This window comes from Cyprinus carpio, chromosome A14 (assembly GCF_018340385.1).
Source record: "Cyprinus carpio isolate SPL01 chromosome A14, ASM1834038v1, whole genome shotgun sequence".
In the NCBI taxonomy this organism is placed as follows: domain Eukaryota; kingdom Metazoa; phylum Chordata; class Actinopteri; order Cypriniformes; family Cyprinidae; genus Cyprinus; species Cyprinus carpio.
Window position 1 is genome coordinate 29,567,991 of NC_056585.1, and position 18,216 is coordinate 29,586,206.

Consider the following 18,216-nt stretch of genomic DNA (forward strand, 5'->3'; position numbering starts at 1 on the left):
CATGGAAATATTTGCACCTCATTAAATCATCATTCGGGGTTTCCCATGATGCATCAGACGAAGCAACAGAGGAAAGCCGTTTGTAGGAATGACGATATAAAACACAGGATTTGCAGCGTTCCGGCGTGCTCAGAGGGGGAGAGAACTGCAGAAAACCTATTCAGTTTCTCGTCAGCACAATCTTCCAGGGCTCTGATCCAGTTGGACTCTCGGATGAACCGACCGAAACCCAGCGAAGCGACCGCCAGATCGGAGATAAATATTGAAGAACGATGCATTTGAATTGCATATACATTTCCCATGCATATACATTACACAGTTTAACACATAAACTTAATGTGATGCATACATCAGTCAAACAGGTCAGATTTCTGCACTCAATACATCATGGCATAGTTTATTACTAGCTGTTTGCATCTATTTGATTTTATTTTAATTCAAAATTGCATTTATTCAAATTGACGTAGGAATCAGCATGAATCAGTAATTGTGAAAACAATTACATTTATTGAATTGGTTAACTACGGCTTAGCTGTGGAAATGAATGTGATAACAGAGATTTTTATTAAACTGTTTTTATTGATAAATAATATATAAATCTGGTTATATGTTATATTTCAATATATATTAAAATCTGGCCTGTTTATGTGTGACTGGCAAATATGCATCAAATTAGAGTTTATTAGTTTGTTAATACTGTGTAATCCAAATGCATGGAAACTTTATTTTACGTGCACAATTTTGCATGCAAATTAAATACATAAATCTTAAATTTAAGCCTAAATACTTGTGAAAACTGAAAGTGTGCAACTCTTATTTCACAGAGAAACAAACTGCCCCGACAACAAACAGGCTGTAAGTTAATTTTTAATTTTTTTGACAGTAATGAACTTGCCAGTGCATTTGAGAACAGAAAGCTCATTCTCTGCTTTCTAACACACTAAAAATCAGACAGGTTTGGAAATGAGTGATTCGAGTTTGAGTTTGCGTGAACTGCTGCTTCAGTCCTCTGTGTCGTTGTGTTTTTCATCACAGCTAAAGGTGTTGATGGGAGCAGCTTCGTGTGGGTTGTAATCGGAGGCCTCTGCTTCTGCCAAGCCGCAGGTCGAAGACGGAGCCGTCCGGCTGCAGATGATCCATTGGTTCGGTGCGACGAGCGGGACGCAGCGAGGCAGGGGCAAACGAGGGGGAGTCCTCGTCAGGAAATGTCAAGGTTTGTTAGGAGGAGGAAAAACACAAGCAGGCCTCCAGTTAAACAGTTTGAAAGGTCGAGGGTCAAACTGGTAATCCCCCAGGAAACCCTTGAAGCTTCTGCAGGACGTCCTTCAGCCGCTCCTCCCTCTAGGTGTTCGTCTCATTCTGCTGAAGTCAGCACACTTTTCTGCTTCAGACCCTTCAAAGTGCACTAGAGCCGCTCTGAGAGTCACTTCAGCAGCTTCTCATCGTGTCATGAGCAAAACTACCATCAGACACACGGAAACTCACAGATCTTCACAATAAACAGACAGAATAAAAGTTTAGTATCACTGAAAAAACTGTTATAGTTTTTGATAAAATTTTGAATTAGATTTTATTTTTATATTTTCTGCTTTCATGTTCATTTTTAGTACATCCAGTTAAAATAAATGAGAAATGTTGCCTCGGAAACTAGCTGGTATAAAATCAGCTTTTAATATTTCATTTATTTTATTTTATTTTATTTATTAATTGTTATGGCTTTAGTTTTTGTTATAACAAAACTACAACTATAACAAACCGGGTTTAACTTTAAGAAATTATGACAGAAATATATTACTATTGTATGAAATGCACTTATGAAAGTAATAATTTTGATGAATATCATACAGCCAATATATTTATTCATCCATGTTTTAATTTATATAGTGCTGCTGTGTAGCATCTTTGACAAAAAATAAAACTGCAATGTTTTGTTGCGAAGTAACTGATATATTTTCAATATAAAGTTTCAATTCATTTCATTAAACACCATTTTTGATTATACATTTTTATTAAATCTTAAAACATCCAGAAAAATCCATTAAAAGAAAATTAAGAAAACTAGAATGGAAAATATACACAATGTCATGGGAAAAATAAAACATTTAAATTTAATGGGGCCCTTAATTAAAATGTAGCTACTCTGTGGAGTTTAACTGTGAATTAACAAGTTATGTACATTGAATTCTCCTAGGTCAATGGGTCTCTAAACTCGGTCCTGCCTCAACACACATTTCTATGGCTTTGCTTTGATTTAAAGCAGATTTAAAGTAACAGAGGAAAGTAACAGCTTTGCCAAAAATTCAAAACAATTATGAAATACCTTCATTTCAGCTCTAAAAAACACAAACAGGGTCACTATTCAGCCTTAGTTCAGTTCATGTTAATGTGCAAATGATTTTCGAAGTGTGAAGAAAAATTAAGATTTTTGGATTGTTAGAAAAAATATTTCGGTTTCTACTTAAAAAAAATCTGTTTTTAATTTAATGCTTACTGCCATTTTTTTTTGTGTAAATTGAGCCAATTTCTGAGTTAAAATTTTTTTGGCAATTTTTCTATGTAGAAACAAAATTCTATTTGCACACAGGCATGTGAATGCAAACGATCACACATGTGCGGTTATTGCTTTTTAAATAAAGCGGTGTGGTTCCTGACTCACGGGTGTGGGAACGAAAACACTAACAATGCATATCTGTCGATCTGACAAACACGGCTGGACCTCAAGCGTTCTCCAGCAGCACAAGCGTCAGTCCAGCTCCAGCGGAACCCGTAATCTGTGGTGCTGCAGATCTAAATGAAGCTCGGGCAGTGTTTACCCTGCGTGTCTTTGCTCTGTCATTACACAGCGTGTGGGTGTTGATCTGTGAGCATCCAACAATATATGTGCTTTCCACAACCAAAAAAGAACCAGTGAATACAGAGAACAGACCCCAAGCCACTAGTGGTCATATTTAGAATCATAAGTGTAATTTTATAAACCATACAGCTTTACTTTGGATGCACGACAGCATTCATTTCCTATAAATTAATTCTATAACACTAACTAGAATAACATTGCTCTGCATCACATTTGCTGAATAAAATCAAAGTTTCTTACTAATTTTGAGCTGCTGATTCCAAAAAATAGATACAAAATGATGCATTTCATAACATTTTTTATATGTGTGGAGAAGTTGTCTTGTATTTCCTTTCATAAGCAGAAATCACCACAAAAGACATGATTCCTGTATGAATCTGAGCCCATGTGACATTATTTGATGTCTAATCCTGATTTCAAAGCCTTATGAAGAATTATGGAAGTTGACAGAAGAAAATGCAAACATGAGTCAAATTTTCTGCTGCATACTATATGATAGTAAAAAGTTATTTGACATTAAATATATTTGACCATAATTTTCCACTCTTTTGCAGATTTTATGTTAAATGATATATTATTTTTGTCATTAGGGTTAACCCTAACCCGAACCTATTTTTGTCATTTTAATATATTAATTAAAAATGTTTTATGTAAATTGTGTGTATATATATATATATATATATATATATACACACACACACAGTCAATTATAATTGTATTTATCATTTGTATTTTACATGCAATTTAATATGTAGGCTGTGATAATTACCTATACATTATATTACATTATAAATATTTATTTGATAAATTTGATAAATCTACTAAATATATTGTAGAAACCTATATTGTACAACTGCTTTGCAACGATTTGTTTCGTGAAAAGCACTACACCATAAAAAGTCGAATTGAATCGAAAAATCTATTAAAAAAATAAAAATTAATCACTTTTTTTCTTGAGTTTCAACTGTGAAATTTTTTCATTCCAATTTAACTGATGAATCTGATTTAAGGTTGTAGGATGCAGAAACGCAATTCAGTTTATAATGTAACGAAGCTGAATTTTTAAATCACACTGAAATTCGAAGGAATTCTCATCATTGTCATTTTTAACTGGGAAAAATTAAGGTTTGTCAAGACATACTCTGAATGTTGATTAACTAAAACTAAACAATTAAAAAAATAAAAAATAAATAAAAACCAACTTGAAATTAAATAAACAGTTTGTAAATCAGCTATTTTTTCAGAATGTAGACTGTTATGAAATATTATTTTATAATTCTGTTGATAGATAACAGTTTTGGTGATTAGTTTGGTGTGTGTTATCCCTGCAGTCGTCACACACTCGCTCTCTAATAGCAGGAAACATGCAAACACAATATTGTTTTAGTTCGCTTGAGCTTCGCCTTCATTTGCGGTTCCTGCCAACGAACTTCAACCAAACTCTCCCAAAAGCAAACACTTTCTCCTCTGCCCTCAGAAGATCACGTGAGTATGTGAAATCTCAGAGACACATCATTACGCTCTCGCAGATGCTGAGAGGAAGCGGCGGCGTGAGGATCCTCGTGTGAGAAACATCTGGAAGCCATCGCTGGTGCAGATGCACGAACCCCTCAGCATTACATGGAGTTTAACTCTGAACAGACTCTGGTGAAGCGCTTGAGGAAAGCCATGGAGAGATGAAATCATGCCATTTGGAAGGTGTTCAAGCTTGTTTTAATTGTTTTCATTCTGCAGACTCTCAATTACGTTCTGCTTTAAAAAGCCAAATATCTGTCCTTCTCAGTGCGTTTAAAAACACTCAAACAAACCTGTGATCCTAAACACTGAACACCAAACGTGAGCAGAACAAGCTTTTGTTTTTAAGTAGTGTTTGTCAGGTCAAGCATCGCTGTGTATTTTGAAATAGCTATTTTTATTTAATTTTATTTTTGTTATAAAAAATAAGAACAAAGAAGCAAATTACAAACAATAGAACAAAAGTACAAATTAAAACTTTTTTCAATAGACGTTTTGCAGCTACAGTGGGTTTAACACGCAGTAAGAAATACCACAGAAATTAAATAGTAAATTATGATAAGAGAAAGAATGGTAAGCTGGACAAATGAAACTTCATAAAGAGTTGTGTCTCTATTCTCTACACTTTAGCCTTTTAGAAGACCTTTAATGACAGACGGCAGCAGGTATATTAGGCTGCTGCTGTCACTTTAAGACAGACTGCACGGATCCAATATACTAAAACACATCCGCGTTTTCACAACTGTTTACATTAATTTAACACACAACTGACTGTGTTTAAATAAATCCTCCCACACAACGGGCATTTGACATAATGTGTGCGCGTATTTGACCATTCAAGTGCAATAATAAGATGCAAAAGAGAACACATTGAGCTCTTCACTCCTGCTTATTGCATTTAAGTATCTCTTTATTTTTCTCACTCATGCCATGACTTATTACAATCACTTCCTAGGTCAGGTGTATATAAACGTATGATATATGTCATATCATGAAATAAAAAACTATATAGCAAGATCTCTTACGATACACACTTTATACCGTGGTAATGATATATATACCGTCACACTGCCCAGCCCTAACTTCAAGTGTGTTACTTTCTCTCTTTGTAATTATTTGTGAAATTTACTAGAAATTTCTGAGTAAAAACTGTTTTACCTAAACTTTTTTCAGTGAAGGTGACATCTCATTTTCATAAGTGCTACACTAGTAGGCCTAAAATAACTAAAACTAAAAATTAAATACCTTAAAACTAATAATAGACAAAAGAACACTAGAACTAAAATTAAATTGAAAACTGAAAATATAAAATCTTTACAAAAACTATAATAGAACAAAAATATTAAATTAAATACATTTTCCAAATATAAAACAAGATGCAAAACATGATTTTCTTTCTCAGCAATTTTGTGCTGTTTTCCAACAAAAAACTACACGTTCCTAAAAATAAAAAGAAAAATATATAAAAAATAAAAACTCTTTTTCTCAAAAAAATATAAAAAAAATACAAAATTATACTCAAAAAAAAAATCATCCAACAACAGGCTCAGAAAAATAAACTCGATTCAAAGGGAAAACGAGATTATTTTTCTGACCCCACCCGCATTTTTCTCTTATTTTAACCAAAAACAAGACAATGATTGTAATTTTAATTTTTCCTCAGTAAAAAAAAATTGATATAAAAAAAAAAACAGTGTTCTGAGCTTATTGTATTAGTCTGCTGATCATATTTCAGGGTGATTGTGTGTTTATTGTGCTTTTGTAGCTCATTAATGAGAGTATGTTTCCAGCAGCAGCGGGCGGAGGATACAGTTCTGGCCATAAGACGACTGACTACACAATGTTCCTTTTCAGCCGCTGGCACCACGCCTCACACGACCCTCAACATTAATAATCTGCTGCCTCCCGAATCCTGAGGTTTCCTTCCCATGAATTTGCTCATAAAATCAGTGTGCTCATGAATCTCTCGACGGGGCGGCAGCAGAAGCGCGTCACCAAACACCACAAAGTACACTCAGTGAATGTGTGAAGGGTTAGATAATTCTCTATCTGATGCCGTTTCCATACGTTTGACTTTTACGACCCCGCTTTAAAACTACAGCACACACGTTAGCTGAACTTGCTTATGGTCATGGAGAAACAGCTAATGCTCTCAATATGACAGATAACATGTATGTGATGTCAGGAGCTTATATATCACACCGGTCCTGTCCCAAAACACACACAGCCTTCGTCTGCACCAGGGTCATGCACCGATGCATTAAGAAAGTCTTTTTCATTCCAGTTTAATTGCTGAATTTGATTTAAGGTAGTAGGATGCAAAATTGCATTTCAATTTATGTAAGGAAGTTGAATATTAAATGAATTGAAATTCATATAACTGTCATTTGTAACTAGGAAAAATAAGGTTTGTCAAGACAGATTGAATATTCACTTGACCAGGTCAATATTCAGCCAGTGACTAAAAAATAAAATAAAATAAAACAAAATAAATTCAAAAAGTTCCCACCAATGCCAAAATCAAACCTACACCCTTGGTTAAATTTTTAGTAAATGCAACAATAGTTTAAGCATTAAAATAGTACTAAAATAACTAAAATTATAGTCAATAAAAAAACTATAATAAACATTTTAAAAAGAAAATAAAAAAAAAAAAAAAACTAAAAAAAACAACAACAAAAAAAAAAAAAAAAAAACAAAAAAAACAATCAAAGTTTAAAATATCAACAAAAACTATAAGAGTGCATCAATGACACTAAAATAACACTAGATTTGTCAAAGACTAAAGTTTAAAGTTTTGGGAAAATGTTTAAAAAAAGCCAAATCTCTGGCTTGCTACCTACAGAAATTAGATTTTCGTCATATTTAATTAATTAACTTTTGTGCACCAGGGAGGAAGAACAATTTCTTTGTATTGCAGTTCAGTAAATGCCTGCATCAACTACAATTTAACAAGTTTAAACACATGTCTGATGGAGGGATGAACTCTGGGTGACGGCAGCAGGTGTGAAATCATCAGCAGTGTAACGTGGGAGGTGACCTTTGACCTCAAACACTGCTGCTCCTGGTCCTGGATGAAGGTCATGTAAGGGGTCAGAAGGTCAATGAGCAAACAGACACCGATGAACACTGATGACTGTGAGAAACTTCTGTCGGTGTTTTGTACAGTTCAGAAACTGGTCCACATGACGGAGGAGTGACGGACGTCTAAAGAACAGTCAGGCAGTGCTAACATCACTTTAAAAAAAAAAAAATGCAACAAAACTTATCTGTAGCATCAGTAACACCAACAATTAAAACAATCTAAACCAGCTTTGGCATGTAAATAAAACCGGCTGGTAACTTCGAGAAACTGCGGTGTTAGACAACTAGATTGTGAAGTGTGTAGACAACAATTTGATGCAGAAGAAATTCATAAAAATGATATCAGTGTAAAGGAAGGTTTGTCAAGACACTTTGAATGTTGCCTTGACAAAAACATGTTTTTGTCTGAAATGTCTTGATATGTCTGAAATATCACCACATTTAATTAATTAACTCTGTAGACCAGGGTGGAAGAGTACTTCATTTCCCAGAATGCATCACCTGTGTGAAATTAATATTGGACAATTCAATTCAAATTTCATTGTAATGAATTGAAAGGGAGCCAATTCTTCCGTTCTGACTTTTTACACGGATCCATGAAACTGCAACATTACACACAATAATCAAACGCTGAATGATGTAAACGAATCATATCCAAAACTAGAGATCTGCCAAAAGCATCAGACATCCATTCAAGCTGACAGAACTGACATGAGGAACGAAACCACAAGATCTGAGACTGGAAATGATCTCACGCATGATGCTGTGAGTGACACGATAAACCGGTTCAACCATTCAAATATATACAGTACTCCTCAAACGTTTGGAAGCATTGTGATTTTTAAATGTTTTTGAAAGAAGTCTCTTCTGCTCACCAAGGCTGCATTTATTTGATCAAAAATACAGTAAAATTATAAAATATTACAGTTTAAAACAGCTGTTTTCTGTTTTAATATGTTAAACTGTAATTTATTCCTGTGATGTGCAGCTGTATTTTCAGCATCATTACTCCAGTCTTCAGTGTCACATGATCTTCAGAAATCATTCTAATATGATGATTTGCTTAACAACAAAAACAGTTGTGGGTTAGCAATGTTGAACACAGTTGTGCTGATGAATATTTTTGTGGGAACTGATACATTTTATTTTTCAGGATTCACAGATGAATAGAAAGTTCAATAGAATAGCATTTATTTGAAATGGAAATCGTTTATAAATGTTTTTACTGTCACTTTTGATCAGTTTGATCAATTTATGCATCCTTGATGAATATAAAAGTGTTAATTTTTTTCAAGAAAACTTACTGACACTGATCACAGTTTTCAACACTGTCAAGTACTGTATAAAGACAAACACAATTTCATGGCTGAAAAATAAATATTCGGTTTCTGTCCAGTGTGTTCTCAGTCACCCGTCACCAACAAGTTAATATTAGGCCTTTTCAGATCCTTACCAGCCCACAATAACATGCAGGAGGAATTTCTGCTTGTTTCTGCGTTTATCTGTGAAAGCCGTCAGCAGATATTTGAGTGCATGAACTTCAGCTGAGAGACATGATAATGGGTTTAAGAATGACCTGCTGTACCGAACGCCGATATTTCTGTCTTGACCTGCGATACACACTCACACACATGCGCAAATATTATCCTACACGCCGTCTGTGTTTGCTTTGCTCCACGAGTGCGAGAAGCTAACGGGCTGCTGCGATAAAATATTACAAGTCTCGGGGCTGAATGGAGCTTTGTCGTCTTAAAACAGTAAAACTTTTCCGGTCCATTCCTCTCCATCATACGCCAACATATTGAACCGTGGCTTCAGATTTGTGTGCAGCTATTTTTGGGCTGAATGATGAGAGATGGTGTGTGTGTGTTGAGAGTTTAATGTGTCTATAACACTCGCTCGTGATCCACACACAGTTAACAGACAGAAAACACACTCTAAAGGAGATTCTGTGAAGTCCTAGTGACAGACTGAATAGAGGTTGACATTATTCTTTTAAACTGGAATGTAAGAAGTATACTAGCCAGTGTATAACAAACTCTGTACTCTATTAAGTTGCACTTTTTGTTCTTAATTAAGGCAGAGCATAGTTATTAGGTCACAAGCTCTCAGTAAAGTAATGCTTAGTCACATGATTTGACGTTTACCTATCAAATATCAGTTTTCATATTAGTGTTGAAATGCCATGAATTTCAGTTTGTCCTGTGAAGGCTGATTCTAAATGATTTTGCATAACTTAATGTTTCCACCGAAACATGATACTTACTAATATTTTATATAAGAAAAATAATTCAAAAAACTGTATTTCATACAAAAACATAAAATTATATTTACTGTATTTATTATGATTGACTTTCTTTCGTGATGCACACAGAAGCGCATTGTTTAAATAGGCCTAAGGTTTGTTTTGAAGATCCTCTAACAAGCAATTTATCCACAATGTTCTCTCTTAAAATGTAAATGACTGTAAATGACAGCATCAATGAATGTGTAAAAAACTGAAGCCCTGTCAGAGACAATATGAGCTTACTGATGCAATTCAATCAATCTGCTGTTTTATTTCAACTGTTACTCCCGTAAATATTTACTAGTGCACAGTAAGTCATAATTCACATTTCATCCATGTTTAATGGTACAACGAAAAAATATTTAGTTGTGCGCAAGTCATCACTTCCATTTTATTCCAGTTTAATGGTGCAAAAAAAGATATTTACTAGTGCGCAAGTCGTAACTTCTGTTTCATTTGCATTTAACGGTGCAACAAATAATTATAATTAGTAATAATAATTAGTCCGCAAGTCGAAATTTACGTTTCGAAACTTCCATTTTATTCAAGTTTAATGGTGCAACGAAAAATATTTACTAGTGCACAAGTCATAACTTTTGTTTAATTCACGTTTAATGGTGCAACGAAAAATAGTCATGCACAAATCGAAACTTACATTTCATTCAAGGTTAATGGTGCAGCGAAAAAATGAGCAATGCACAAGTCATAACTTCCGTTTCATTCCAGTTTAATGTGCAATGAAAAAAAGGAAAAAAAATATTTAGTAGTGCACAAGTCGAGACTTCCATTTCATTAAAGTTTAATGGTGCATCGAAAAATATTTAGTAGTGCACAAGTCGAGACTTCCATTTATTCAAGTTTAATGGTGAATCGAAAAATAGTAGTGCGGAAGTCGAAACTTCCATTTCATTCAAGTTTAATGGTGAATCGAAAAATATTTAGTAGTGCGGAAGTCGAGACTTCCATTTCATTCAAGTTTAATGGTGAATCGAAAAATATTTAGTAGTGCACAAGTCGAGACTTCCATTTCATTCAAGTTTAATGGTGAATCGAAAAATATTTAGTAGTGCACAAGTCGAGACTTCCATTTCATTCCAGTTTAATGGTGAATCGAAAAATATTTAGTAGTGCACAAGTCGAGACTTCCATTTCATTCAAGTTTAATGATGAATCGAAAAATATTTAGTAGTGCACAAGTCGAGACTTCCATTTCATTCAAGTTTAATGGTGAATCGAAAAATAGTAGTGCACAAGTCGAGACTTCCATTTCATTCAAGTTTAATGGTGAATCGAAAAATAGTGGTGCGGAAGTCGAGACTTCCATTTCATTCAAGTTTAATGATGCATTGACAAATATTTAGTAGTGCGCAAGTCGAAACTTCTGTTTCATTCAAATTTAATGGTGCAATGAAAAAGTATTTAATAATGTGTCAAAGTCATAACTCAGTTCCACTTTACATCAAAACAAGACTAAGTTGTAATTTACACACGGCTAGTGCAACCGGCCCTGGTCCAAAGACCTTTTACTGAAAGTAAACTACATAGATTGCTCAAAACTTCTGTAACTAATTGCACTAACTAACATCACATTGACACATCTGAACCGGTCTCTGCTGTTTTACACTACAGGCAATCAGCTAAATCAGTCAATAAGCCTATAACAAAGGTGTACAGTTTAAATTGGGTTCGTTTTGAAGTAATTATTCACATAATGTTGGATGTTTCTGTAGTTTATACATAAATTTAGGTTTTGACTAAGTGTAATGGTGTGACAGAAAAATATTTAGTAGACTAAATCAAAACTAGATAAAGTAAGTGCAACTGGCCCTAATGAAAGTAATAATTAAAAAGATTTTCTACTGATCAGTGCCACAAAAGCCAAGATAAATCCACTGATTGACTGAACTCTTCAGAAATAAATTAATAAACACACAGTCTTGAGATGGAGGGAAAAGCTGGGTCTCTCACTCACAGATCAACAACACACGGTTTGATTAAACCATTTCAGCGCAGACATCTGACTGAATATACAACTTGATCACCATCAATGAACAAAACGCAAAAATATTTCACACACACACATGCGGCTCATTGTGGGAATGCTTGGTTCGGTCCAGTAGGAATGTTTTAATGAATGTTCTTCAGTCTCTGATGTTGTTTTCACAAAGCACACATCAACACATTCCAGAAACTCTGAGCTCAGTGATGGATGCTCACGGTTTGTGCACATTTTGTGATTTTGTTCTTGGTTGTGTGAACTGTGAGAGACAGTCAGCATCTACAATTAATATCACACACAGGTCAAACGGGGCTCCACAGCCACTCAAACACAAGTATGTGTACTTCACTTCCAAACATCTTCTGCTCGGATCACAGATGAGGACATTCCTCAAACACTGTGCTCCAGGTTTGATCCCAACATCAGCTCAACAAACACACGCCACTCAAACTCTTAGAAACTTCATGTTTTAAATACAACTCCCCTTTTTTGAGGGAAACTTTAATATCTGGTCATTTTGACATGATTTGTGTCTGTTCTGATGAAGTTTTTATTCCCCTTGTGTCAGTGCCAAAATCCACCCTTAACTTCTCACTTTTCATGTTTCTTTGTTTTTGTTTTTTTTAACCCAGCCATAGAGATTAATTTCTTTATGGCGTTGTAGCAGCAAAACACCACTGGAAGCCCAAAAATAAAGAAATCAAAGCAGGAAATTATATCACTTCTAAATACTAAAGAAGGTAAGTGAGAGAAAGCAGAAGAACCAGCAACAAGAGACACGCCGACTCTTAAAGCCTCTGTCTCCGCCAACACAGCTGAACACAATTATCACTGACACATTATCATTGGCTGAGAACCAGAGCAGTCAAATAATCAGCCAATCAGAGAGACTCCTGGGCTGCACCTCAGTTTGCATACTTGTTCTTAAGTGAGATGGGATGTCATTGACAAAATTTGCTAATTTTGTTCAAATCAGCCAGAAAAATATTTTTTTTCTGATATTCAACAAAAAAAAAAATTCTAATCCTACAGAAATCAGGACACAATTTTGATAAAACCTGCAAAGATGTTTTATACATACATGTATAATTTGAATCAATTTTTAATTTTATGGCGAATCTTGTGATTTTCTGTAGTAATATTCCTATGCATAAAAACTGAACTCTAAATTCTAAAAGAGTCATTCCAAACCATGTTTTGAGATCTTAATGATTGAATTCATTGTCTACCGACTGCCTTAAAAGTATTAATTCATAACTCAAAAACTTGTATATACAATAATAATTACTAAAGAGTTAAAGCTAATTAAAAAGTAAAACTGAAACTACTTATGCACACATATAGTATGTTGTATCCAAATGTTATATTTTTATATTTCTGTATTGTTTAGCAAATTATGCTGTGTGTTTAATATTCAATAAAGCAAATTTAAAAAAAAATCACAATCAGAATACAGCAGGATTGGAGGAAACGCTCCAAACATCTGTTTGAGATGGCAGCTTTATTATTGATATTAAGCATGTGGAAACGGCTCTCCATAATAATATTTTTGAATCGTATATAAGGCCTGTTCCCTAAACACAAGAGACTTTGAAAACCCCTGACATCACCGGGGAAATCAGTCAGATGCTCACGTCTGTTTTTCCACGTAATGACGGTAAGAGGCGTCCAGACTCCCTGCGTCTCACGGAAACCCTCACAAACCCTGAGCTCACACACAGTCCCTGCATGTGACTGTAATGTGAAGAGGGTTCAGCACTAGTGCGGTGCATTTTCTTCTTCAACACTGCTCGTCTAATAAACTCCCTTTGGGAAGCAGTTGCGTTTAAAGATTTCTCAGTTAAACTGGCATGTTACCCTGAACCAGTTACTAGTTACTAGCTGCTAGTGTTGATACTGCAGTTCAGACCCAACAGCCCAAAATAGTGTCCAACCAAACAGTCTGAGCAAATCAAAGCTATATTATCACTCTAAAAAGAAGAACCCCAGTCTCCTCTTTAGATTTTAGACATGTCACTCCGCTCATGTGTTTGCTATGAATGAGAATTTACTACAATGGCAAAGGCTGTTTTGAATCACTTGTATGCTTTTCCAAGGTCAAAAACTCTCATGTGGGGGCCCTGGAATATTTCCTTATAGGGGGCCCTTGGGGGCAAAAAGGTTGAGGACCAAATACACTGTATTTTATTGTTGATTTTTAATCCCTTCACCAGCTAAACTAAGAGTTAGAGAACCTTTAAAGAACTATACATGTTGGATTATTTGTAGTGTTATATAACACCTCAACCACCCCAAAGAACCGCTGAAGAACCTACTTTTTTTATGTGAGTGTATTTTTGTATTCGAAATTAACGAAATGAAAATAATAAACATCATAAGCCATCTTCCAAACTGTGTTTTTGCCTTATCCTAAATCACTAGAGTTGTCGGGACAGATTTCCCGGGAAACTGCATTAATAAAGGAAAGAAGGTCAGGACACTATTGTATGCAAAGAAGCTTGAAGCCACAACAGCTTGAACCTCGAAACGAAAAAGAGATTGCAATCAAAAAAGGAACGTGGCTAGCCTGTAATAAAACACGAATCAACATATCAACGAGTCATCACTTTCGATGTTCTCAAGCAACGCCGACTCTAAACCAGTTACAGCTTTGGTTAAAAGTCAGAACAACATCTCCGGATATCCGTCTAGTGTTGATGTTGTAACTGAGACATACAGCGACGCTCCTCAGAACATCAGAGTCATCCGTGCGGAACAGCGGAGCTGAAGCACAACTCACCTGATGAGCAAAATAATACTCCTCCGCATGTAGCTACGTGTGTAGTTAGTTTTATGCTTCAAAATAAAGTATGCAATTATCCACACTAGTTTCTACAAAATAATAAAATCAGTGTCTCGTGTCAATGTGTGTTTGTATTTGGTATTATCATCCAAGTAGAATACGTTCAGCTGATTATTATAATAAAACAAACCCCTTCAGAGTGACACAAGACCCATCCTCCTGACCGACTGACTGCACATTATTCTTCATATAAAAACGTCTGCGATATGTTCTCATTTGCATAATCTTCAATTATGTAAATTTGTATCTTATTTTTTTCCATATGGTGTGAAACTTGGTTTTTGTGCCACTTATGAATATATGAATGCAAAAAACAACAGGGACATAAGAAAAGGCTAAATGGTCTTATTATCTGATATTTACACACAAAAAAAAACAACAATGGAAATAAATGAGACAATGAGACAATTTTGGCGTACAATTCACAAATCAGCTACAATGAAGTAGGCCTAGTATCTGACAATAAATTCACACACACACACAAACATATATATATGTGTGTGTGTGTGTGTGTATATATGCAAATACACACAAACAAAAAATATATCATATTATTCATATATATATATATATATATATAATATATATATAGATAATATATATTATATATATATATATATATGTATGTTTTTTCTACTATTTGTATTATATACAACAAATGGTGCATAATTTAGAGGTGCGTATTTTGTAGTATCATGAAATCTCTGAAATATTATTATAGCAAAATATAGTACATTTATTTAAAAATATATGCTTATTGTCTTTGGTTTTGACCGAAGTGCGACTCCTAACTGAGGAATATCAGAGGACTAGATTAATGATGTCGCAGATATAAACACATCAGCAGCAGTTTAATACAGTTGTAAATATTTGTGTACAAATATTTGTGACTCTAAAAGTCAGATGTGAGCGCTGACAGATTTCCCTGTAAACAGCAGGAAGAGTGCATTAGGGACTGTGTGTGATGTCAGGCTGGTTTCAGGATGAGCTTGTGCTGTTCATCACGGCTCATATCAGAGAGATTTCAGTCTGGGATTCATGGATCGCTGAGAAACACATCTCTGAGCTCAGACAGAGATGACTGGAGGGCTTCAGGCAGGATCTCCAGCTCTGCAGAAGCTGTGTTTCATATGACTGTCAGAGGTAGAACATCACCATCTGGTGTCTGAACACCCTCACAACCTCTAACAGCATGAAAAACAGTAGAAACTCAGCCTGTAGGTGCATACCATACACAGTGACTGGCTAGATCCTGCATAAAAATGCAATGAATTGCACAACATTTATTGTAATGCTGGTGACCCTGAAGCACAGACAGCAAAACAAATGAAGAACAGAATGAAAGAACTTGACCTGAACAGCTCTCGTCTTTCATAAACCCTGCACATTCAATAACAATGATGTCAACAGAACTACAGGTTTAAGGGTTTTTCATGGATCACTTTTGAATCAGTGTGTGATGTGAAGCTGTCATCTGTGTTTGGGTCCTCACGGGGGTTTGAGGTGTCCATCTGCTGCCCTCTGACCCTGACAAAACCAAATACACATTAAAACTGGCTGTGTGTGTGTCTGTGTGTGTATAGCTTTATATATAAACAATAAAAGTCCATGGTGTTCTGATTCAGACAGGGCACCTGTACCTGCTGCGTGGTGAGTTGGAGCAGGTCTTCATACAGTGTTTTCCATCGGTCCACCTCCGCCTGGAGGTCAGACATCACCTCAACATCCCACCTGTCAAGAAACCAGAAAAATATTAGCATAATATATCAATTAAAATAGCAATTAAATCAATTAAATAATCAAATTAAATTCAAATTGCAAAATAAATAAATATATATTAAATAATGACCTGCTGCAGGATTCTGTGGAATGATTGAAATGCACAGTATTCCTGACAGTATCCAACTCCATCTGTAACCTGTTCACCTGCAGCTCCAGGGACTCCTTCTCACCTGACAGACAGTCCTTAAATCTGTCCACACACACACACACTTTTATCTGCAGAAAACAGCTTCTTTTTCTTTTTTTAGAGCGGTTCACACAGGACTTCAGGTGTAGAACAGCAGACAGCTACCCCAACATTTCTGCATTTATGACAGACTTCTGACATCTAAAGTCTTTATGTATAGCTATGGTAGCTAACATACTCATAACTCATAGAGAGATTTTTTACATTAGCATGTTCATCATACAATAACTACACAATTTTGGTTAGCCTATAAAACCAAGCACATCACAGCAGCAGTTTAAAAGATGTTTTCTTTGGATTGTTTGACTATTCAAATGAGAATATATCAAAATAAAACTAAACTAATTAGTGTTTTCTAAATTTTACATACATAAAAATCTGTCTCTGGGATTTGTATACTTTCTTAATTTATTTTTTATTTGTTTTGTTTTATAACTGTACTGCCTTAATGGTTTGATTGTTTTGTGCTGTTTAATAAAAAAAAAAGAAAGAAATCAGACAAAAAGATTTCCGATACCCGCTCCGGTCCCGATCTAATTCAAATAAGTCGCGATATGATCCGATTCCAGTAATCCCTGCGTCTCAATGTTCACACTATCCATCCTAAATAGTGTGAGATTAGAATAAGTGTGTCCCAAAGCATAGTATGTTGAAAAGAGTATATCAGTAAATGAATTCAGACAGCAAGTTCAAAACAGTGCTAATGCTAATGTTCAGTGTGTATTTGGCTTAAAAGCAAGAGTGTTTTATAACAGATGCTGGCTGAAGGTGGTCAGAGGTTTAGTGATTCTGAATGGATCCATAGTAGGTTTAGTGGTCTTTGGCGTCTCCCTGTGGTCCTGCTTGATATCGCAGATTGAGTTCTACTAATTTGTATTGAAACTTTTATTTAATCATTGATTGATTGTGGCACTTTACATACATTGTGAATTTTTAAAAAGTACTTATTTGTTTAATATATATATATATATATATATATATATTATATATATATATATATATATATATATATTATATATAAATATAAATGGGGAGGGGGGGTGATTACCGGCACTTCTTTTTTTCCACTTCAAGCACTGGGTTGAACTACTTCTATAAAATTATTGTAGCATCATGACACATCTGGACAAATCTGCTTATTGTCAGGAGTTTGCAAACTACATTACATTTACATTTAGTCATTTAGCAGACTCTCTTATCCAAAGCGACTTACAAATGAGGACAATGTGAAGTGAAGTGTGTGAGTGAGTGTGTGTGAGAGAGAGAGGGTGTGTGTGTGTGTGTGTGTGTGTGTGTGTGTGTGTGTGTGTGTGTGTGTGTGTGAAATGGAGCGAACGGAACCTCCTGACGCAGCTCATCCACCTCCGCTGCTGCTCGCAGAGCCACTCGAACTGTTCGGCCGTTTCACGGAGTTTGCCGAGACTCTCCGAATTCTCGCGCCGCAGTTCCTCCACCTTCCTCTGGTGGGCGCTGCGCTGATCACACAGATCCTGCCGCAGGGCTTCATGGGACATCTGGAGTTCCATCAGCTCGAGCGATTTGCTGATCAAAAAAAAAAAACAAGCATATGAATATTCTAGGATGATTTTTCGCGATCAAATATGGCCCATTATCTAGTGTATTGATGTATTAAGTTTAGTTTTACAAATGTTATTTTTGAGAATTT

At 35.2% G+C, this 18,216-nt stretch overlaps 1 protein-coding gene across 1 annotated transcript in view; it reads right to left on the minus strand.

The window, feature by feature from the left end:
- Positions 1–15,277: 15,277 nt before the first annotated feature.
- Positions 15,278–18,216, minus strand: part of LOC109072729 (tropomyosin-1) — a 5,455-nt gene continuing 2,516 nt past the window's right edge. The window contains exons 4-7 of the mRNA XM_042770479.1: positions 17,892–18,092; positions 16,431–16,553; positions 16,222–16,312; positions 15,278–16,108 (exon numbers count right to left, since the gene is read on the minus strand). Of these exons, the coding sequence (XP_042626413.1) occupies positions 16,070–16,108; positions 16,222–16,312; positions 16,431–16,553; positions 17,892–18,092 (454 nt within the window). The 3' untranslated portion in view covers positions 15,278–16,069. The remainder of the gene's footprint in view (positions 16,109–16,221; positions 16,313–16,430; positions 16,554–17,891; positions 18,093–18,216) is intronic.